Raw genomic sequence first — 22,748 nt, forward strand, 5'->3', positions numbered from 1 at the left:
TACATAAGGTGGGTGTTGATGAAAACTTTCCCTTCTCCTCACGTCTGAAATGGAAAAAAAAAGAAAAAAGAAAAGTGATCTAAACTATTGTTTTTTTCCATTTTGCTTCCTTTGAAAAGAATTTTAAACTCTAAACTATGCTTTGAATATCCATGTTCATAAATATTTGTGATGTTCAGCTTAAATTTGAAACAACCTACAGAACTTTTCTCTGCAATAACCTCATTAATGCATTGTTCCTTGAAATCAAATACCAGGGTAAAAGTTACTTCACAAGCCTGTGGTTACTGCTGAACTTCTTGACATTGACTCGAACTGAAAAGAGAGGCAGACGTAAATGTATTCAGTTAGAAATTTAATACAAATAGGACCACAAGCCACATATTGCTAGCTTCATTAGGCCCGTTTTCTTTTTCTTCTTACAAGGGATTTTCTTTTAAACATACATTTAACCACATCTCTATACAAATCAAACAGCACACATGTAAGGTATTTCTATTTGTCAGACACAATCAAATAGCAAGCGTTACATCCAAAGAGAACATAGTCCCACAAATGATCATATACGGTTTTTTTTAAACAAACAAAAAGGCAACAAGACAGAAAAATGTGATAATCAGCATATACACCAGATCATTTTCCACAGCAGTTGAGTGAGAACATACCAAATATTCAAGGGTAATAGAGGATGTAGTGTGATTCTTTCACACAAGATGCTTTACTTTCATAGAAAGAATGAAATTCTTTGTTAATTATAAAATAAATCTATCTAACGTCAAACTTTGTAGAGAACAAGCTAAGCAGGCAAAGCAAAACATACATCTTAAACTACAAATTAGCAGAGCAACATAGCAAACGCCTCGACGTGACTGAGAGAACTAAAAGAGATAAACTAGAAGTAGCTGTCATTATACATTGTGCTTATTTTCCCCATTTACTGGCTCTGCTTGCTCGTACTTATTCAGTCTTCTCCAGCACATCTTATCACGATACACCCGGGTGGGAGATAGAATCTGCGTTAGGGAATCATTTCCAGAATCATACATAAATGCCAAGGCAGTGCTTCAAAAAGCTTCCTGGACAGAGTCAAGCATTTCCTGTTGATGTCTAAACAAGAACTAATTTCTCTTCCTTTGTTTATCTGAGGCACACAATCAGTCTTTTCTTTCGCTCATACAAATAAAAAAAAAAAAAGCACAAACACACTTACTGAAGCTATGGTGCGGCGATACTACCTTGTCATCTTTTCGGTGCCCTTATCAACCTCACCTTTTGTCTTGTAAATAACACACAAGAACCAACACAGATCAATTGCTCATTTAGACATTAAAGATAAAACTGATGCATCGTAAAGGTCAGACTAGAGCACTTCATCCTGCAATAATTGCATACTTTGATAACCTGTCTTCTAAGACTGTCAGTGAAGTGCATGTGGGTGCAAGGTGTGCTGAGCTTTAAGGCTGCACCTCGGGGTGCAGCTTACACAAAGTGCGCAAGAAATGTCTCGATGAAGCCACTGAGGGGACAGAAAGAAGAAGAGGTGCTGGAAACAGTCACCCCAACTGCAGCAGCGATTAGGTATGCACACATGCACACACGCATACATCATCCTAGTTTTCAACAGAACCTTCCAAACGGAAATCCTTCATTTTAAGCTTCTTTCAGATCTGCTTATTTCCACTGTTACAACTCAAGCGTCATCTCTTAGATCTACACACGTTTTAATACTAAAGCTGTGGGTTTTGAGGTTAGGGATTTTCTATGTGCCTTACATATTAAAAGATTCACTGTCAAAAAAAAATAAAACGGCTTGCTGTAATAGATATGACTAAAGAAAGATTGTACAATGCCCAGCAGTTGGTAAGTGCAAGTTAATGTGTCCAACTACACAAAATACCATAGGTATTCCCCCGTTAGATTGGTTATAAATTACTTTTTCAAAGAAGCAAAGGCTTTACGATAGAAATCAATAACTTAACATTTCAATTATCATAAATAATGACTGCATTGTTAACTGAACACATGTTAAACCAACAGATCGACAAGTCACTAGGAAGCTGCTTCATTTTATCCACGAGTCACAGAAAAGTGTGGACGTTCACATACTTGGCATATTCTGTGTTATCTTCAATTAAAAACAAACACAAACAACACAAATACGAATCCTTGTGTATGCAGTTCAAAACCCAGAAAAGTGAGCCTTTAAAAAAAAAAAATGGTTCCAGAAACTGAACTCCTAAAGTTGCTTTGCTACAGTAGGCTCCTGGAAACTAACAAGTGTGTAAGCGTTACGGTTGGTGTAATCTGTTAACTGACAGCCACCACAACCACGTTACCTTAAAGTCCTTAAAAAGGTGAATACTTGCATTTTTGGCAATCGTACGTGTAACTTCACTTCTATGCGATGTCAAAGTGTCTTTCTTGTTATAAATAACAGCAAGCCTTTTCATTTTCAACATCATGTTTTACTTCTTTGGAGGCGTTAAAGTAAAAGTCAAGAAATCGTCTGCTCAACTCAAAAACGTAGCACCTCACACAGTGCTTCTGTGTCACCCCTGATGGCTAATACAATCATTCTGCTTGACACAAACTTATAGAAAGAAAATATTCATTTCAATCAATATTTTTGTATTCTAACCTGTACTGAATAGTGGTCACTGCAGTGGCAGTCCAGCATTAGTACGCTGTCCCTTGTATTGTTTTTTTGTGTGTGTTCTTGTAACCCTGTTTCTGTGTCAGACTCACTGCAGAGCTGTGTGTGCCTAAGTGCTATGGGTCCCAGTCCACATCCAGTCCTGTAGATGTACACCCGGATGTTCGAACAGGCAGAGTCAGAGTCAGAGCAGCTCTTCGGGGTTGATCTCTGGTAGCGGCTGCCTCCAGTAACAGAAGGAGCTGTACTCTGGCATCACAAAGGCCTCGTTCTGCTCTTTACTCAACAAAGGAAACAGGTGCTCCACCAGCTCACTGAGTCTCCCATAGCTGTGAACGGAAAGATTGTGACAAAAAAAACATTTACAGTTTGTTGTTTATAAAAAGAATCTTACAAGAGAGACGCTTGGATACATATTAGATGCTAAATAAATTTAAACGACAGCTGTAGAACAAGTACAAAGTTTTAAAGAAAGTTCAGATGAGGTATTATGGGGTGTAAGAAGTATTGGGAAAGTAGTCTCTGATAAGAAATGTCTTGAAGGTAAACAGGGCTCTTCACTATCTATGACAATATTGGCAGATTGTGTTTCCAACTAAGAACCACGAATGAAAAACAGTCTGCAAGGAGGCTGGAATCTGTAGGGTCAACAGAAAGAAATCCAGCACTCAAGACAAGCACAAGCTTGTATGACTTTAGATGATTTCATATCTTTTTATTCTGCTTTCTTGTAATCTTTGAAAGTGATCTTGAGTAAAAGTTCAGCAGGTTTACTAAAGATCTTTTAATGTTTTTATATTGTTGTAATGTTCAAAGGGACATGACTGCTCCACATGGAAAAAATGACAACTGGTCATCATTACACGTAGGGCTCTTTGACAAACTCCCCAAGTAAGTGTACAAGTTGCGATTCTTATATCGCTACCTTTATATATATACTAACTGACAGGAAAGACAAACAGACAGGTTTAGTTAAAACATAATGTCCTGTCATACATTTAGGTATACAAGTTTACCACAAAAATCTGGAACAATAGTGTCTTATGTTATGTGGTGATCAGACAAAATGCAATTATCATACAAACTGAAATTTAATAAATTCAGAAAGTAAAATGTGACTATTAAAATCTCTTAATGAGGTAATATTTTGTAATGAGAGAAGAAATTTTCAGCAAGTACTTACGAGGACTTGTTGCCCTTGGTCTGCTCCTGGATCAGCTCGCCCTTGGGGTTAACTGTGAAGATCCGACACAGTGGGACTCCAACCTCCTTATAGGCAAAAGCATCCTGAATGGAGACAGTCATAAAGTCTTACTGCACCCACTAAAACTAGAGGGAGGTATTTTCTACAGTGTTAAGTTAGAAAAATATAAAAGGCTGTCTTCTTAGATAATATATATGGAAATGTTAAGTACATGGTGAAAATATAGACTGACAGTCTTTACAAACCATTTGTGTCCTGAGTAATGCTTCCAGAAAAGTCTCGTACACAGGTGCAAAATGATACAATAACATTAACCACAGATTTCCCATTTCTTTTCCACCTAAAGTATTTAATCACAATATTTCCAAAGTAACTGTTTTGATGGGCAAGATTGAGAATGTGTGTTTTTCCTCATTTTTTTAATATTTTGTTTTATTTGGCTAGCTTTAGAGACAGACGGAGAGTTTCTATGGCTGCTACGTGTGAGTTTGGGTATTTACACAGCTGAAGGCAGGATGCTGTGCCCAAGATGTACTCCCTTCAACAGATGAAGTCACAAGGGCTCACACTTCACCAATGATCTCTGCTCAGGTTCAGAGCTGCGTCGAGTTCTTATGTTTGTGTCTGCTGTTAGATAGCCAAAGTGCCGTGTTGACATCCCAGTACACTCTGGGTGCAATAACTTCCACAAAACCTACATCACCGAGACATAAAAAGCGAGTACTTTGTCTAGCAGCCTGACATCTTCAAACATGCATCAACTCACATTAGTTCTGTTCCCAAAGGCGGCATAGAATGGCTGCTTGTTATGTTGAAACAGGTTCTTGATGTCTGTAAGGCATTGAATCTTGAAGATCTCTGGTTTCTTCTCAATGACCTCCCTGAAATAAGCAGTTTTATTAGAGATGCATACATTTACATGCCCTGTCTGTGAATCCAGTCAGAGTTAGACGTAATCTGGGCAAACATACATTTATTTTATTTAACTTCAGCCTATTTACATAGTTATTTTATTTTCCTTATTGCTTACTATCACTTTAAAAATCCCCTATGTTAATAAGAATCCAAGTACCATGATGGTATAGGTGCTTCTGTTACAAGAAAATAAATCAAGAGGATCATTTTAGCAAGAAAACGTGCAACATGCTGCTGTTGCTATAGAAACCATAAGGTATGGATTTCGAGGTCAAGAAATCACCCTCTCCTCTGTGATGTCCAATTCAAAATACAGCTCTGCACTCTCAGCAAGACTACAGACAGAATTACTCTTATCTTTGCAACACGTCTGAGAAAAGGAAATGCATTTCTTCAATGACTTTTCCAATAATTCATAAACCAACAGGGTCAATGCACAGTTTTTTTGAATGCAAATGTAAATTAGAAGGTAGAGGGCCACAATAATTTAACAATGCCACTGAAAGGGATGTTCATGCAAAGCTAGAACAACTTGAACAATATGTCGAGAGCTGAAATTGTTTCAACAAGAACATGTCATTCCATTTTGTGGATAATGTTGCAGAACTCCATATTACTGCAAACAAGAGCAGTAGGAGGAGAGCTGGAATAAATCTTATTGACTACATGCATTTGGGAGGAGAATAAGAAAGAAAAAAAAAAGCTACAATATTTTTAAAAATTCAAGTACGCTTAATGTCGAAATAACCACTCATCCTGGCAAAAATTAGTCAAATGGATTCAAATTTAGGGATAATGAAGGTTTGATGTTTAAAATGAACTTTAAAATAATAAAAAAAAAAACCCAGCTGACAGGAGCACATGGCAGTGTACCGGTGGAAAGCCGAGAAGAGGCTGCTGGGAGACAACATGAGCGGCCCTCTCGGCAGGATGGTGCCTCCATCATTGACCCACTGCAGGTAACCTCTGGTCATGTCAGCCATGCCAATAGCCCGAGCTGAGCAGTACAAGAACTTGTAGCCATTCCTGCAATGAAAAGAGCAGTACTAACAGTGATTCCTCTAATAAACAGTAATATCATGACCGGAACAACAACTTCTAGAACTAACAGTTTCATTAGAGAAATTATAATTGATTGTCATCCCAATATGTTGAAGTGTTTCTTTGCTTCACTCAAGCAGCAAAAGCAGAAGTTTAAAACTTTTGAAAAGAGCTGGTTAATGATGCTTTTAGGTTATTTTTTTCTCAGTAATTCAGTCTTGATTTTAATTAAACCTAATGAGTCATCCATTTCAGAACTTCCTACACAAACACACTAGGGGGAAAAACATCAACTCCACAGAAAGCTGCCTGAGAATTAAAGACAGACACTCCTAACCACCATTCATTCTTCCTATGTGATAAATCTGTTTTGATGCACTTACTCAGCTACAGAGTGGTACAGTTTGGCAATACCCTGGTGTGTCCAGTCTTTTCCCAACTGGGGAAGAATTTGTCCAAACACGTCAGACCTAAAACAAAAAACACAAACATTACTGACATGACAAAAACTTCTCCGTCTATAAGGTGCATTACTCAAAAATGTAGAACACAAAAGATGTAGAGTAAGAGTGTAAATGTGCAGACTGGTGGTTCAGACTATTCAGAAGAGGTCAAATAAAAACACCCCGATGACTTTCACATTTAATGATAAATACAGAACATTAGACTGTTCTCTGCTAATGAGAATTACTGGCTCAGAGGGGAGACACTATCTCACCTTCAACTGTATGTATGTGTGAATGTACACACTAAAATGTAAATGAGCTCATTATAGGCCCTGTGCTCTTCAACCTCTTTCAAAGAGTGCCACGTCACAAGTTGGCCTGAAGGGTTGCAGAGATAATAAGCTGCAGTCAGTGTGGACCTGTTTGATGTTAAACAGTACAGAACAGTCGTACAACAGCTGCAGACTTCAGCTTCGTTTCAAAACAGTAACTAGGTGTCAGATAATCTAGAAGTTTTACATGAACAAAACTGCACTTTGCTATCGAAAAACGCATTTAGAACGCAAACTTAAGTGAGTCTGTGGTAAATTAACTGATCAGAAAAGCACAAAAGATATTTAAGAAACTCTAAAAACTTTTCTTTCCACAAATGTATTTAAACAGTCCCTAAACGTCCTAGATATGTTCTGAAGTAGTAGAACGTTGTGACCGATTTTGTTCAGGATGTTTAGTGGAGATTTTCCACCGAGCCGTCTTGTAAAAACAGGGAGACCAGCAGGGAGCACCATGTGTGAATGTTGCAGCGAATCTTTGGGAGAATTTACAGCAGGTGAACGAGTTGACGCTTCACGTTCTTTTTTTTACAGATTAGTTATCTGCTTCTTACCTGGTTGTCACCAGTTGTGATTAAACCCAGATACAGTAATGGAAAAACAAACGGACTTGGAAGACTTTACCTACTAGCAATTTCAAAATTCCTTTTTTCCTAACGAGGCTTTAAAATGAGATAAACAAATCCAGATTTAAATAACAAAACCTGAGCCAAAACAGAACGTTAAAAGAATTACATTACTGCTAGCAGAGGAATTAAAGGTTTAAGCAGCTGCCAGGGACTGCTAATCAAATACATTGCTTAACTGATCAACAGTTGCTAAGAAAGCAACATCTTCTGCAGTTTGGTGATTTGAAGCGTTTGTGTGTTTTAACGCAATGCACAGGAGGAAAATATATAAATGATCCTAAAGAAGCAAAGTTTACTGTCCACCTGGGAATGGTTTTCATGTCCATAACTTTACACCGAGAATGTTTTTTTTTTTTTTTTCACAAGTGAAAAACATTCAGTAGAGTTGCCAATCTGTCCAGGAGTCAATGTCCCAACAGGTTCTCCCTCAGGTCAGATTGTGTAACGTTCAGAGAAACTTACACAAAAAAAAAAAAGTTGTACATCACAGACACCCACAGGCCTTAGCTAGCAGGTGAAATATAACAGTTCATGACAGGACATATAGTAGGACCAAAAGAGCGGATAAATAAACTTTGCCAAGAAAGAGAATGATTTCTCTTTTAAAAACTTGGAAGCAAAGTTTACTTTAACAAAATTTACATGTGAACAAACCTCAAGACTTCTGGCACAAAGTGGAGACATTTGGCGACAGGCAAAGAGGCATGTTTGGTAATAACCAAACATAAACAACTCATACTGACTAATAAAATCAGCAGTAGAGGAAAGATGACTTTGGCAGCTAGACCCGAGCACCTGGCAATCACTGAGCTAAGTGAACTCTTCAGTATGATCAGAAGTGTTTTAATTCTTTGGTTGGAACTGGGTCAAACAACAGCAAATTAAGCACATTGTAAAACAAAGTCTCTAAAACAGAAAATAATTAAGGACAGCCCTGAACCTTAACCTGCTTTAAATACTGTGGCAGGACCTGAGAAAAAAAAATGTGCATCAACCCTTATCAAAGATAAGGGTATAAATATCTGTTTCTAATAATATGCAGTGTTGTGAGCGAGAAACTAATGAAAAGTGCTAAAAAAAAACAAATTTGCATCAATTAATAGAAAAAGTACAGCGCTGCAAGAATATTTTATTAACTTTTTATGTGTGGTACTTCAGAGTAATTACCCTTTTGAAGCACTTACTTGGTAATGGTGCCATCAATGTCAGAAATGATTACTTTGTCATCCCAGTTCCACAGGTAGATGGTTCCCTCACAGCGACATGTGCCCTGGTATTGGGTGGTAATGCTAAACGTCACATCATTTGGCCCCTCCTTTAGTTTCAGACTGGCCTGGAAACAAAGAAACACATGAAGGCACCTAATGAAACAAACCATTTTATTCACTTCGAGGTAGTACGCCAACATAGGCATTACTCTACACAATTATTTGTTTTGCCACAGTGCAATGAACATATATAGGTCTTTAGAGCCCCCTACTGACAGAAAATGGAGCAAAAACAATTAATCCTATAACCAACCAGCAGATGGAGCCCTAAAAATATCAACTGAACCCTTTTTAATCAAGCTGTTGTCAATGAACACTTCGAACCTGTTTTCTAATAAATATATATTATTAACTAATCAAAAAACATCTGAAAACACAGATTGTGCATGAAAATAAACAAAAATTCTAAATGTACATAAAAAGTAAACAACTGTAGTTTTAGTGTAAAATAAAAGAAAGAAGAACGACCCGTTAGCAGGGATTAACTTACTATCTGATCAGAGGAAAGACGCAGTGACTTCCTGTAAGCATGTGGGCTAGAATGGTGCTGACCATCTCCTGGCAGCATTCTCTCCTGACAGGATGCAGCGCTGACCTCCTTGCCCTCTTCATCACTGGAAGTGTCTCCTGCTTTAGACCTACAGGGCAAAGAGATTACATTTGCTTATGTTCTGTGATTATTCGTGATCATGCAACATACTAGTGAAAAGTTATATCACAACACATGGCAGTTAAAAGATTTCAGACTAAAACTTCATAATGCATTTTTTTTATTTCTTACACATTTCTAAAACTGCTTCCATTCCTTACATTATGAAACATTTGCCACCAAGTCCATCCTACGTCCAGTAATAAGCTTGGTTTTCAAATGACTAAAATACTTTATTGTAACACATACGGTAAAGGCAGGTTTTCCTGAGACATGGATGGTCCTTCATCCAGCTGAGACTGCTCCTTCATTTCTGGCTTAGTCTCCGACTGGAATAAAGAAAATTGTAGATATGTAGTACAGTTAATAAATTAGACTGAAAAGCACCATACAGCACATAAACATGTGACTTAAAATTTTGAAACAGATTCTTTCGCTACTGAATTTTTGCTTTCGGTTCTTATGATAACATTAGCAAACCTGCTTGACTGTACTGTCTGCCCTCTTTCTCCAGAACCACCAGCGGCCTGACTTCTTCGGCATTTTTTCCTTTACCCAGGCTTCTTCTGTCGCCTATTGCAGACAAAAAAAATCAAAGTAATATCGTGATGAGGTTGTTACTAAATTACAATAAACCAAAAACAAAAAAATAAAGATCACCTTTGGTAAATTCTTCTGAAATGCCTGCAGACTTAGTATCAGGGGTGCAGCCAGCGTCCAGTTATAATACCTGAAAAGAAATTAACAAATTGTTTAATCACAGTAATAACCATGCATATTTAACATTTTAGCTGTATTTGAAATAAAAGTGAGAGTTACAAACCTATTTCCTATTTTTACAACCAGGTTGGGGTTATCGATAATTGCTGGAGTTTCAGCAAATTCATGATACGTGATGATATGCTCCATAAATCTTTCTGCAACCGAAGACAACAGATAAAATTGTTAATAATGTTAAACTCTAACATCATCCAACTCCAGAAAGGTTGAAAAACCTTTTCCTTGTTTAGTCCCAGTAGTTTAAGGCTTCTATGACACATAAAATACAGTGTATCTAATACACCGCTTCAATAAAAGTGTACTTTAGGATGATTTTCACATTACATACCTTTGGATATTTCTGAATTTTCTGTGAGACCTCCACACAGGGAAAGCGTGACATCAGGGAGGTCACTGGCTGAGTCAGAGAGACATTCTGTCCCACTGTCAGCTGCCGCACTACCCACAGACTGAGGAGACTGTGAACCAGAGTGCATCTCTGAGTCCATCCAATGCTTAGTTGTTGCCTCAGACTCACTAATGCAGGAAAAAGTAAAAAAAAAAAAAAAAAAAAAAAATTATTTCTCTGCTCAAAGCCAATCTCAGTACAACAATGGTGTTATTTAATAGGTTCAATAAGTTTTCTNAAAAAAAAAAAAAAAAAAAAAAAAAAAAAAAAAGGTACAACAGCTCATCATATAGCACATACAGTAGGTGAAGCAGTTATGTGCTTTCTGAGTCAGCAAACCTCTTAGGAAAATATCTTGCAGCCACATCAGGTTCAAGTACATTCAGGTCATCTAGGTAAATATCTTCAGGTCCCTGGTGCTGACTCCTTTTTGGGACTCCTGCATTCAAAGAAAAAGAAATAAATTAACTTATGAAACATTTTATTGAGTGATAACCGAACCAACAAACACCTGATATACCTTTCTTCTTCGAGGGTGAATCAGTCAGTTGACTGTTTGAAGGGGTGGAGGTTGTCACGCTGGATGTAAGGGCATCTAGAGGCTCCGTGGGAGTTACAGGACTAATGGAGGTTATGGTGCTGACAGACGATAGCGAACTATCAGATGTTACAGTGGTGATGGGAGTGCGTGGCTCAGGTTTGACAACAGTACACACTGAGGGAGCATCATCTTCCTTTTCAGCCTCTCTTTCTGACTCCATGGCCTCTGAGCTGAGAATGACACGGAAGTGGGTGCTCTCAGAAGGGGTGATGGTCACCGTTTTTAGTGGTTCTGGTCTCTCCTTCTTGGTGACCTGGATAATAAATAGCAGTCGTTAAGCATAACATTGCCCCTTGCCAATAGCCCCCTTGAATTTTACTGAGAAGAAGTGCTTACCCTGGTTGTTTCTGGAAACTCTCCCCAGGTCCACTGCATGTGGGACTCGGCTCTGAGCAAACTCTCTGAAGGCCTCATCACAAGTTCTGAGTCACTCTTTGGGGAAAAGGCCTGAGACAAGCCATGACTTCAGAAAAGAGAAACACACATGCAAAAAAAATAATTAGCAAAGGTAATTTTGTGTGTGTGTTGTTGCTATACTGTTGATTACTCTACATTCAGATCTGCACATACCCATCACCTGCTGGCCATTCACTATCAGACAGTGGATAACCTTCGAGGCTAGGTCGGGCTGCAGGCAATTTGGGGTCGATGTCACGAATTGTGGAAATTGAAGGTGACCTAAATGCAGAAAAGACATTTTTAGAATTCAACACATTAATAATTTAAAAAAAAAAATCTTAACAACAGTAACAAGTCTTTAACTTACAAATACCTTGAGACATGTGCAGCAGCTTCTTCATCAGAACTCAGGTCCATCTCAAAGATCTCGTCATTTTGCCCATTGTTAGACATAGCAGCAGGCGTAGCAGCGACAGAGTTGGCAGAAGTGACTGACATTGGTGGGGTGAGCTCTTCTCTACGGGGGTCTCCTTTGTGCTTCTTTCTTCGTCTTTTCTTCTTTTTTGTAGCTGTACTACTGGGAGCAGGAGGTTCGGGTGGGTCTTCTGGGTCAGCAGGGTCATCATTTGGATCTTTTTGCACCCTCTGTTCCACTTCTGAGATCCAGAATAGATGACTCTCAGTGGGAATTGGGGAGGTAGCAAGGTGGGCAGGGACTATCTGCTAAAGTAAGAACGAAGGGTCATGAATACTAAAACATGCTAAGCAGAAGCAAGGAAAGGTAATGACTCAAATCTGTTACACTAGGGAAGCTGCCAGCATCACTGTGTCGGTATTAAAGCAAAGGCATCCTAAGTGGTGCGGACAAAAGTAATGTTTTTTGTGTTTAGCTTTTCTCTAATGCATTCTTTATTTTTTACTTATGTTCAAACAAAAAGGTGCCAGTGCTTCAAAAAGGGAACAAACAAGAAACCTGAGAAATTGATCAAAATGATTAAGATTTTTCTCCCTAAAACCCATTCACCCCATATCTTACAAACTACTAGTATAGTCATCTTTGCAAACAGTCTAATTTTATTTTCAAACTTGGTGGTAGCTGTTATGCTTACGTTCTCCTCTTCAGCTTCCTGGACAAAAAAGGCCTCTCCATTGTCACCGAGCTTCATATGTAGATCTACAGGCTCTCCGTTCACTTCAATGTCGATCTGGAAAATTTGGCAGAAGATACAGACTGACGCCTCTGAGCCAACATGAACACTGAAATGCAATCAAGGTCGTAGCCTGATATGTTTTAATGGATGGACACCGTGGAAACAAGATTAGAGTACATCGACAGTGGTCTTTAGGTTGCCAGTTTGAGGCCTGATGTTAACATTTCATGTCAGTAGTAGTAGTTAGCAACAATGGCTAAATCATGGCAAAGCTTCTTCAAAACAAGAAAGAAATTCAAATAAAAGAAAATACATAGTTAAATAAAGTTTTTAAAAATTAATATTTGCTAAAAATTCAAGAACTTTGTAGTGAAATCCTATTAAAAACATTTTTTATGCTGTTTTAACAGTAAAAACATTTGCCTTGTGGTTCATTTCCTCTTTGCAATTACTGTTCCTGTATATGAGCTGACAAAAACACTAAAAACCTGACAATTAGCATTAAGCACTAGTGTTTCTTTTTTTCCCCATACGCAGCAGCACGCACGTGTGTGTAATCTGAGCCATCACAGTTCACTTGAGATGCGTTTGTGCTTGAATTCAAAAAAGTCTAAGTGAGAAACATGTGGCTGTGTAGGAAGGCTGTAAGCTGCCAGTCAAAATGCAGAAAAAAGTATGGCATTTTCTGTGCCACTTTTCAATAAACTTTATTAACTTTTTCTTGGGTGGGCAGAGATATGTTTCAAAGAAATCATAAAGAGGACAAGTATGGTGTTAGGATCAATAAGCCTTGTATTTATAAAATCCATTTCCTTTGAGCATTGCCGGGCTTGTCCATCCCCTGTTCCTCTCGAGGTTTTAGAAATCCTAAAAAGCATTTGAATCTTCTGAGTTTCCATTTTGTAAAGCCTCCCAGTGTGCTGAAGCTCATTCAGAAATTTAACACCAGAAAGAAAAAAAAAAAAGGTAATGTCTGGCAGAGACTACAGAGGACTCTGACCCTCAAATACTTTGCAAACAGACACCATATCATCAATATTAACTTGAAACCAGCAGCCACCAGAATAATCAGTTCATGTAATGTGTAATGTTGTATTTTTCCATGTGGTGGTCTATTGTGAAATGTTGTATTTTTCCATGTGGTGTCCTACTGCACTCCAGGTGTCTTTGCTCTGCAACATTAAGACGTAATTTCACCCCTTCACAGTGGCTCTGGGGAGCTCGTGTGGTGGTAGCAGCTGAGAATTTCAAACCTCAACTAATAATAGTAGGACAAATGAAGGTCCTCTCCATCCGCTCAAGAGTCAGTAAGAGGTCAGACTCACTCGAGTGGCTGAGTTGTGCATGTTCAACACTGTGCCTGATTACAGGATTGCATTGACAAGTGGTGGCTACGGAGCCTCATAATTAGGACATACAGCTTTGATGGTTTTCAACCAATTTAACTGCTATCCCTATATAACTCATTACAATCCATGAAGAAAAAATTAAACAAATAAGAGTTACTAATGTGTGACTGTTTAATTATTTCCAAAGTTTTTAAATAGAAAAAGTAACTTAAATAGTTTGTTTGGATGGTAAACAAAACTTTATGAGGACAGACAGACTATGCATAGCCATAATTTCACTAAAAGTTGGCCAGCAATCGCAGTTAAATCCCAGCTATTCCTTTTTAAATATTTGCATTTCTGGTTCAAACAAAAAATATTTTATTTGAACCAGTAACTTAGCAGAACATTTATAAATAAAAAACCAGCAGCCCTCGCAGATCTAAGAATAGATTTTGTAGACACATGTTTAACTGTTATACAACAACCCCCTCTTTTTTTCCCTTTAGCCCATCTCCTGGTTTCTTCCTCCTCCCCCACACATCCAAGTTGTAGAGCTGTTGCCATAGAAACCATTCATTCATTCCTCTCCTCCAAGCCCATCAGCATTCCAGGTAGGTGGTTATACAGTGTCAGAGCACCACAAAGTGTTAGCTACTCTGGTTTGCCATTGCTTTTCAGTAGCTAAGACTTCAAATTAAAGCAAGTTCCTCTTACAAACATTAAATTACTTTTATATTTTTATGCAGAACCTATAGCTCTGCCTTTCCCTGCTGGTACTAGGACACCCTAGGTGAAATTATCCTGCTGTCCCTTCCTAACAATTAGGCCAAGGCACTACAGAAGCAGATTTTTTTTTTTTCTCAAGTGAGATGTGAGCACTAAAAATAACATGACTGTTCCAGAACCACAATTAAATGGACTGTATCTCTAGGCAAGAATATATATAGCAACACTTACTATTACTGAAAAAGAAAGAAATAGAACATCACACCTACGTTCCGCAAACGCTACAGAGTTTCTTAAGTGAGTCATAGTTTGTGATCTTTCTGCTCAATAATTATTCATTCTTCACAATAAAACTGCGGCATCATATTATTCTGGACTGAGTGCAGGAAAGGGCGGTTGAATTGCGTTCTAGTATGACTACAACTCAGGGGAGATATTAATTAGGGATATATTTCATAAGCTGTAGCTATTATGAAAGAACACATTTTGATGTATGAAAAGGCATATTTAAGCCTTCTGCATTTTAGAACACATATTTATGAAAGTCAAGGCTGAAACTTTCCATCCCAGCTCTCCACCAGTAATTAGGGATGCATAATTATAGTCAAAATGGATATCACAAATATTCTGATCAACATTAGGATTACATTTGTTTGATAATTATTTACTGATTATAGTAGTAAGAAAAGATTTTATAGCACTGTCATATAAAAATAGGACTGCTCTCACATCCTTGCTGTACTACAATCCGACTAAAATTCTAGTCTTTGCATCAAAATAAAATTGGTCTTCATTCCCTAGAATAATAACAATTACTTATTAAATGTTACAGGCTTTGTGACAGTCTCATTCTAATTTACATTCAGTTTAGCCATTTTGCATATTTCTTGCCTGGCTTTGAAATATTCTGCTCCAAGAGGCACAATCTGCAAATTTGTCAGTTCACATACAATAAAAAAGGCTAAACAACTTCAAAAATCAACTTACCACTTTTTCTTTAGAGCGGAGTACGCCCAGCTTGCCGAAGCGCACATGAAATGGTGAACACTGGTAGGTGCCATCTCTTTGGCGGACTACCACAACGTCAATACAGCCTGACAAAGTGGCCTGATTGATGCCTTTGTACAGTTCTTTGACGGTTACTAGAACCTGACCAGCCAGCTGTCCCACGTAGTTCATGGTGTCCGCCTGGAAAAAGAAAGGAAAATGTTAACAGAATATTTTAAAACAGTACAGGTACCTGAGAAAACGACCGTTTTGGCTTGTGAATATTTAGAAAACTCGTCCCCCCCACTCCCCTCTTTTTCCTTCAACTTTTTTTATACGCTCTTTAACACAGTCAATTTGTTTTAGTGATTTTGGGCTTTCGTTTCTGTCTATTTGCAGAGCAGTTATCTCCAGACTTGGGCTGCCAAAGAGCCACTGTTATCCTATCACCGGTCAGTGTCCCACATGAGTGGCATCAGACAGAAGAGTAAATGTCTGGTCCTAAACAAAGAGACAACCTGATACAGAGATCCCTCTGCTCTGCTGTAATGGAAGCAGCTGACTTTCTGTTTACATTATCAGCTCCCAGCTAACTACATCAAACAGACTTCAGCCATATTCCCTTGGCAAAAACAACAAAGGCTAAGAGGATTAATGTTAAAGATTTTCACACAACACCATAAGACCTTTGGAATGAATATTTTGTTATGATGTTAATTCCTTTAAGAGACTTCACTGAGGCTAATTAACTGGAAAGAAAAATGACAAAAATCATACAAACCGGCCTGTTTTCTGGTGGCCTCTTTACTTAAGATATTGCAAAGCCTGCTGTGTGTAACCATTAACTTCACAAACATGGATTTGGTTTGCAGGGGTCAGGGTCTAATTCAATGAGGTTAGTAAAAACATTCCACTGTTGACTTCATCACTCTTATATAACTTGAAATGCTCCTATCTCACAATGACCTTTTGTTCTGAATTTCGCCATGGGAGCACGAACAGGAAATTCAGAGGGGTGGGTTAGGGGTTTACAGAATAATTTGTGCAAGGGTGGCACAATAAAACATGAAAAAGAGAAAGTTATGGTTTTTTTACCCAAATATAGCAAGCTGATGAGTAGATAAACTGTGTACTCATATATACATGAAGTAAGGAATATTTCATTTTTAAATAGTTTAACCACAATGAGAATGGCACAAACCCAGCCTTGAACTTAGACAAAACATTTTAACCTTACTCTCCATACATGAGTAAACTGTATACACATTGGTAAATCTATGCAAGCTTGGATTTAGTTGAGATTAAATTTGAAGCACTCAAATTTGACTTTATTAGTACTGTAAGAGACCTGTACAAGATCTTCTTCCTCTGCATAGCTGAGAGGGAGCCAAAGGTTTTTTCTTATAAGGTAAATAATTAAAGTTTGTTTTAAAGGTTGATACACAAGTAAGTGAGACAACATGACCTGCAAGTTATCAACTGTGTATGCTAGTGAGATTTATTGCTTTTACTTTTTTTGCTGATCTGTTTTTTTGCTTTTAACTCACTTGTCAATCTTGTGGATACATGTAAACACACATGAGATCTTAAACTAAAGAAAAGTAATCACAGAGCCTCGTTCATCATTGATGTGCTTGTAAAAAAAAAAAAAAAAAACATTTTCATACTGCGTTGTGAATATTGCCCTCTTTCTACAGCAGTCCAGATATATGTAACCTTTTACTTCCTTCCATCCTTTTTTAATCATGCGAGCACACTTACTGCTGAAAAACTGAGGCGTGAGCACACCGTTCAGAAAGAGGTCCGGATCAAATTGCCTGCACATTTATCTGAGCATCTTTGGTTTTCATGTGTGAAAACGGATTTACATTGCAGTCTATATACGCAGCATTTTCTGGACTACTGTCACTTACAAATGAGCAGACTGGTGGAATTATTAAAGTTCAGAGTCTTACCCTGTCATTCTGAAACTGGGAGGGACTGAGAACTGAACTGTTGATCTTCTTATTTGAAAATTACATTTGAACAATTATAATTTACACACACACACAGACACTAAAACTAACTGCCATCAGATAAATATAAACCAGTGCACTGATGAAAGAGGTTACTATGCCAGAAACTCTGTAAATTGTTTCGACGTCAAGGAAGCATGACAAGAAGCTACACATACTTACCTTTTAGTTTCATTTTGATACAAGAGCCAAAGTACATTTACATGAAATGGAACACCTGCTTCCCCTGACTGACTGTTAGCATTAAATAAACATGAAGAGTTCAAATATACAGCCATTTATGAACGATTGGAGGAATACTTCACATTACAGACATACAATTTCTTACAAAGAAGTGATAATGAAGCAGTTAGAAGGTTTACACACATGACAAACATGCTTTACCTGTTTCCACCACCTGCCCCCACACCCCCAACCCACCAAAAAGGTATTCACTGAGGCTTTAAAACAGACACCATCAAAGCTCTAGATTTAGCAAAAACAGTAAGTTAAGAAATTTGGCAAACTAAAAAATATTTGGACCTCCAGCATTTTAATTAATATGTGAGCAGTTAGAGAACCTGCTATTTCTGACTCACCAGGGACCAAGATGACCTCAAAGAGGACTCATCCTGTTCGCTGTTGTCTGTGTTGTCCTCTGTGTTGCTTCCCAGGAGCTCCCAGTTCCCCCATGATCTCTGTCTCTTCATCACAGTAAGTGGAACACCAGGCCTTACTTTACCCACCTCAGGATACTCTGCTGGGTCCGCCGATTTCTGCCCTTGGATTTTGACTATGTCGTCTCCCAGCCATCCTGAATTCGACTTCAAATACAGACTCACCTAATCACCTTGGAATAACCATCCCAGGGGTAAATACAGATATGCTATCTGGAACAAGTGGCGATTGTGCAATACTGCTATAAACTTTGCCATCCTCCTGTGTTTTTTTTTTTTTTGTTGGGGGTTCTGTTCTGAACGTGCACTTCTGCTCATCCAGTTAGCTGACGGAGCACGAAGATGTCAACCAATGGGACGACATCTTTACGATGGCAGTGTATGACTGATAAGAGAAACCTATTTCCTCTGAACAGCTTTGCAATGTTTTCCCCTGATAAGACTAAAAGCTCAGGGGAAAAGAAAAAAAAAAAAAAAACAAGTAGTCCTCTTCTATGTAGTGTTCTTATACTGTAAGTCACATGTACATTACAATCTTCGCTGTGTGTGCTTGTTATTGTGCATTACTTATCAAAACAGGAAGGAGGAGATAGGAGGTTAATGACACCGGGCTGCTGAAATCAACCTGAGATGTTCAGTCCACTGGACTTGTTTTCTGTTACTTATCGCTGAACTCCCTGACATTCTGAGCATGTGATTACAAAGCAGGTAGAAAACTGTAAATACCTAAAGCATGACCACCATCAGGGTTACTGTATATCTAAAATCAGTGAAAGTTCTTTAAAACATACCTAAATACATTCAAATGAGGTAAACCTATGAGACAGGATTCTAAGTACTAATCACAAAACAAGCTTATATTGTTAAAAAGTTATCTTTACACTGGTCATCAGTATTCCCCTGGCTGCTTTAGATCCTTAGTGATGGCCTCAGATAAAAACAATAGATGAGGCTCCACCAGACAGGGCCTCAGCCCCACTGTCCCATCTGCTCAGTCTTTTGTAAACACAACCAAAGAAAAACACCCAGAGTTGGGAACTGGGAGTTTGTTTTTTCTTCCAGTGCTGAGCCCAGTTCTGATTGCAACAAGAGCCATACACACTAAACTGTTTAAACATTTTCCATTTAGAGAATAAAATATCAGAGGAAAGAACAATTATAGCACCTAAAAGTGTACACAGCTACAACTGAACAACTGGAACTACAATCAACAAGATCATTTCACTTCAAACTTGGGTGTTTGAAGTTCAAGAGAGCATGCATGTATTGTGAAATGCTTTAACTTGACATAATTATGTTTTTTTTATTATTAGGAGTTATCCAATGCACAACTGCATTGGCTTGGTGACAAAAAGAATCAGTGCTGTGACCGAGCTGAAAAACAAGACAACATGAGGTTCATGTTACACTACGCCAAAACTGTAACAGTCGGACAGCCCATTATGTGGGTAACACAAACCTCGACAACCTCAGGAAGGCACTGTTGATTTTCATTTTTTCCACACTTTGTGGCGCTACAAAACCCTCTATATAATGATAGTTTAATATATTTTCTCCCCACTGTGTACTGAAAATTCCTGGCTGCTGGGACTATGGTGAGTCACAAAGGAGAAATGGTCAAAGTCCTAACGTTTCCTTTGGCATGAACAATTCTGGGCTCATCCAAGAAAAAGTGTTTGTCTTCTAAAAAGGGGAGATAGCTAACCTCTCTTTTTTCTTTTCTTTTTCCAAATTTATGTGTATCTCACCGTCTCAACCTTGTGCCTTTTAGCCAAGAGACACAAATGTTTGATGGAGCAGAAAATATCACATTTTGCTAATCAAATTATGCAGCTAAATCCACTGTTATTGCAGTATGGTACAAGTTTTTTTTAGCGTATGTAGCTTTAACTTCAACTGCGCTATCATTGCCTACAACCCCACAGGAAGCTCAGTGAGTGACAGAAGTGGCCAACGGCAGCAGCACAGATTGCACAAAGGCCTGTCATTTCATTATGTCGGTTTTATGTAATTTATGTACACCAAGATTTCCCAACCCTGGTCCTGGTGAAACACTGTCCTGAACGCTTTAGGTGTTTCTGACAACAAGTAATGCTGATCAACTTATATCAAGGGGTCTGCCAGCCCGAAAGGCCTGTTCAAGTACACAGTTTGTGACCTATCAAGAAAAAAGAACAACAAAATATTTTACCTTTTATTTTGGCTCCCTAACCCCCCCTGCACTGCACAGGTGCACAGGTAAGATTTTAAATGTCTGGAAATTATGGATTTCAAATTTGTCTCAATACACAACTTTACAATTCAAATAGAAGCAGATCTAACATTTAACCTAGCTATTCTAGTTTTTTTTATAAAAATGGACCAATTTGGGAAAATCACAGGTGAGAAAAATCTCTTCTCGACTAACGTCACCAGTTCGACGGTTCTCATGGCGGAAATAACAAAAGAGAAAATGAAAAGGAAATTATGATTACCGTTCAAGACCAGCAGTGTTTGTGAGCTGAGCACATTCAGGTCATAACAGTTAAATGAAATAAAATAAATAAATTTAATAAAATAAATAAACACCAGACAAATGAATGGGGAAGGAGCTCGGCTAGCTGTGTCCGTAACAGCTCGTTAACCATCAGCTAGCTCGGTTAGACTGACGGTACCGTTAACGGCCAAACCATGAAACGTCAACGGGCAAGTCAGTCATTCAGCGGCTCGTACCGCCGAACACGCTTATTGTCCATTCAATAATGCCACGAATAAGTTCCCAATCCGGTTATTTTTGCTCCTTAGCGAACCCCACTGTGGCTAAGATGTTAGCCAGCTTACATGCTAGCTAACATTAGCTGGTGGTAAATTCAGAAATATAGATGTGGACGAATTAAACAGGTTGAAATCATCCTTTTTACTGCCGCCTTACCTTTCGGTTCCTCCGGCGGAAAGCTGCCGAGACGAAGCAGGGTGTGCGGTCTTCAGCGAGACCCCATAATTCCGTCTGTGAAACTCCAGTGAAGCCTCTTGACGTGTCCCTGCCTGGACCACCGTGACCGACTGGTGTGGAGCTGGCTGCAGATGAAGCTGATGGGACCGAGAGCCGCGCGGTGGCGGAGGAGCCCTCACGCTCAGCTGGTGGGACGGCGTCAAAAAAAGGTAGGCGGTGAATTAAATCCTCCCACAGCCCTGAAACATCCGTGTAAACAATGAACAGGAAGGACGACTTAAACGATTTAAATTAGGACTACTGTGGTGAGTGTTGCCGTGACTTTGTTCCTAACAGGCGAGTCTTGAGAAGTCACGTGACCTACTTTCCTCACAAACATGTCAGCCACCATGAAACTACAAACCTTTACCACGATTTTGTAGTCTCATTTACCTTATTGTGACTTCATCTGCACCACGGTATAAACGTGTAGTTCTTTTAGGTCAATTCAATTCTTATGGCAATTTTTTCATGGATATATCAATTTGTAGCTATTCTCTCAATCTGTTAATTGTCATTCAGCATTTTTTTTTATAAAAAGCATCTTTTTATGACTGTTTTTTATAATTGTTCCACTATTCGTTGTCTTTTTGGAGTTTCATCTTGATCTTATTTCTGGTATTTTTCAGTTTCTTTTGTGCTTCATATGTTTAAAGATCTAAGTGGAACTGTGTTTATTTATATTTAGTCACATTTTGTTTGTTTTACATCTTTATGTAAGAATTATTGTGGTCATCCCGCATTTCTTTTTGGTTATATAGCTTTTGGCCTTGTTGTCATTGTACATTTTATTTTAGTTGTGTATCTTTTTGAAATATACTATATAATATACTTCTGAGCTAATAATAATAATAATAATAATAAAATACTAATGTCATAGCTCAATTATCTTAGACAAAGCATGGATTTACATATTGCTAAAGAGACATTAAAAGGTGGAAAAGGATCGAACAGTTCATTTATTGTCATTACTTTGAGCTTTTTTGTATTCAGGATGCCTTCCTTGCTAAGCTTTAATGGTGAAATCTCTTTATTTAAGTAAAGAAAACACACACACACACACACACACACACAAAAAAACCCTCAGGTACAATATAAAATAAATTCTAACTAAAATCTCAATATCTATGTTTTGGTTTCCACTTTGAGCACCAAATAAATGTAGGCAAAGAATAAAATCAGTTTACACCATTTGTCTTGGGAATGATAACAACAAGAAGAAAAAAAAACGCCTCTCCAAACCACCTGCAGCTAAGCAGAGCCTTAAAACAAAACAGCATGTTAAACTTGCTTATTAGCAAGTTTAACATGCTGGAACTAAATGCTACAGGGCAAAAATGTTTTCCGCTTATTGTACCTGAAATACTACATTCCCCTCTCTTTCAGTGGAAGTTATTGACAGGGAAGCTTGGCACGTTCTAAAGAAAGCTTCAGAAAAATAATTTCATACCTGCATTTTGCACACAGTTTTGGGTGCCATGTCTGAGAGACCTTATAAAAGTCATCAGACCACTACTGTTTATGACTTGACCTACAAAAGGGCTGGCATGACTTATAGCTTACAAACAGTATTTTAAATGCAATCTAGAAATTTAACAAATAATAG

The 22,748-nt window shown here is 38.2% G+C and overlaps 1 protein-coding gene across 3 annotated transcripts; it reads right to left on the bottom strand.

Moving 5' to 3' along the window:
- Window positions 1–338: 338 nt before the first annotated feature.
- On the bottom strand, window positions 339–21,453 carry lpin2 (lipin 2). Of its 3 annotated transcripts, none has more exons than XM_017411026.3 (20): window positions 21,083–21,453; window positions 15,501–15,701; window positions 12,415–12,510; window positions 11,679–12,028; window positions 11,477–11,584; window positions 11,243–11,369; window positions 10,826–11,159; window positions 10,645–10,744; window positions 10,246–10,433; window positions 9,961–10,054; window positions 9,798–9,867; window positions 9,618–9,710; window positions 9,387–9,466; window positions 8,979–9,126; window positions 8,405–8,553; window positions 6,197–6,283; window positions 5,646–5,798; window positions 4,624–4,738; window positions 3,837–3,940; window positions 339–2,982 (listed from the first exon to the last, which is right to left on the bottom strand). In XM_017411026.3, exons 2-20 carry the CDS (start codon window positions 15,690–15,692, stop codon window positions 2,838–2,840), a joined length of 2,733 nt encoding a protein of 910 aa, XP_017266515.1. In that variant the 5' UTR covers window positions 15,693–15,701; window positions 21,083–21,453; the 3' UTR covers window positions 339–2,837. The 3 variants fall into 3 exon arrangements, with proteins under 3 accessions (XP_017266515.1, XP_017266514.1, XP_017266513.1); XM_017411025.3 differs by lacking the exon at window positions 21,083–21,453 and adding an exon at window positions 18,094–18,420 and having other exon boundaries at window positions 11,679–12,025; XM_017411024.3 differs by lacking the exon at window positions 21,083–21,453 and adding an exon at window positions 18,094–18,419.
- Window positions 21,454–22,748: the final 1,295 nt, after the last annotated feature.

The sequence above is a fragment of the Kryptolebias marmoratus genome, linkage group LG20 (assembly GCF_001649575.2).
Source record: "Kryptolebias marmoratus isolate JLee-2015 linkage group LG20, ASM164957v2, whole genome shotgun sequence".
Taxonomy (NCBI): domain Eukaryota; kingdom Metazoa; phylum Chordata; class Actinopteri; order Cyprinodontiformes; family Rivulidae; genus Kryptolebias; species Kryptolebias marmoratus.

What these genes read in the sequence shown, in the direction of transcription:
- lpin2 (XM_017411024.3), bottom strand. Translation starts at nt 18,204, where the DNA reads ATGAAGAGACAGAGATCATGGGGGAACTGGGAGCTCCTGGGAAGCAAC. An exon ending in GCTGCTGCACATGTCTCAAG is followed by an intron (nt 11,585 to 11,678) that starts GTATTTGTAAGT and finishes TTCTGCATTTAG; the next exon opens with GTCACCTTCAATTTCCACAA. An exon ending in GCAAGATATTTTCCTAAGAG is followed by an intron (nt 10,434 to 10,644) that starts GTTTGCTGACTC and finishes TTCCTGCATTAG; the next exon opens with TGAGTCTGAGGCAACAACTA.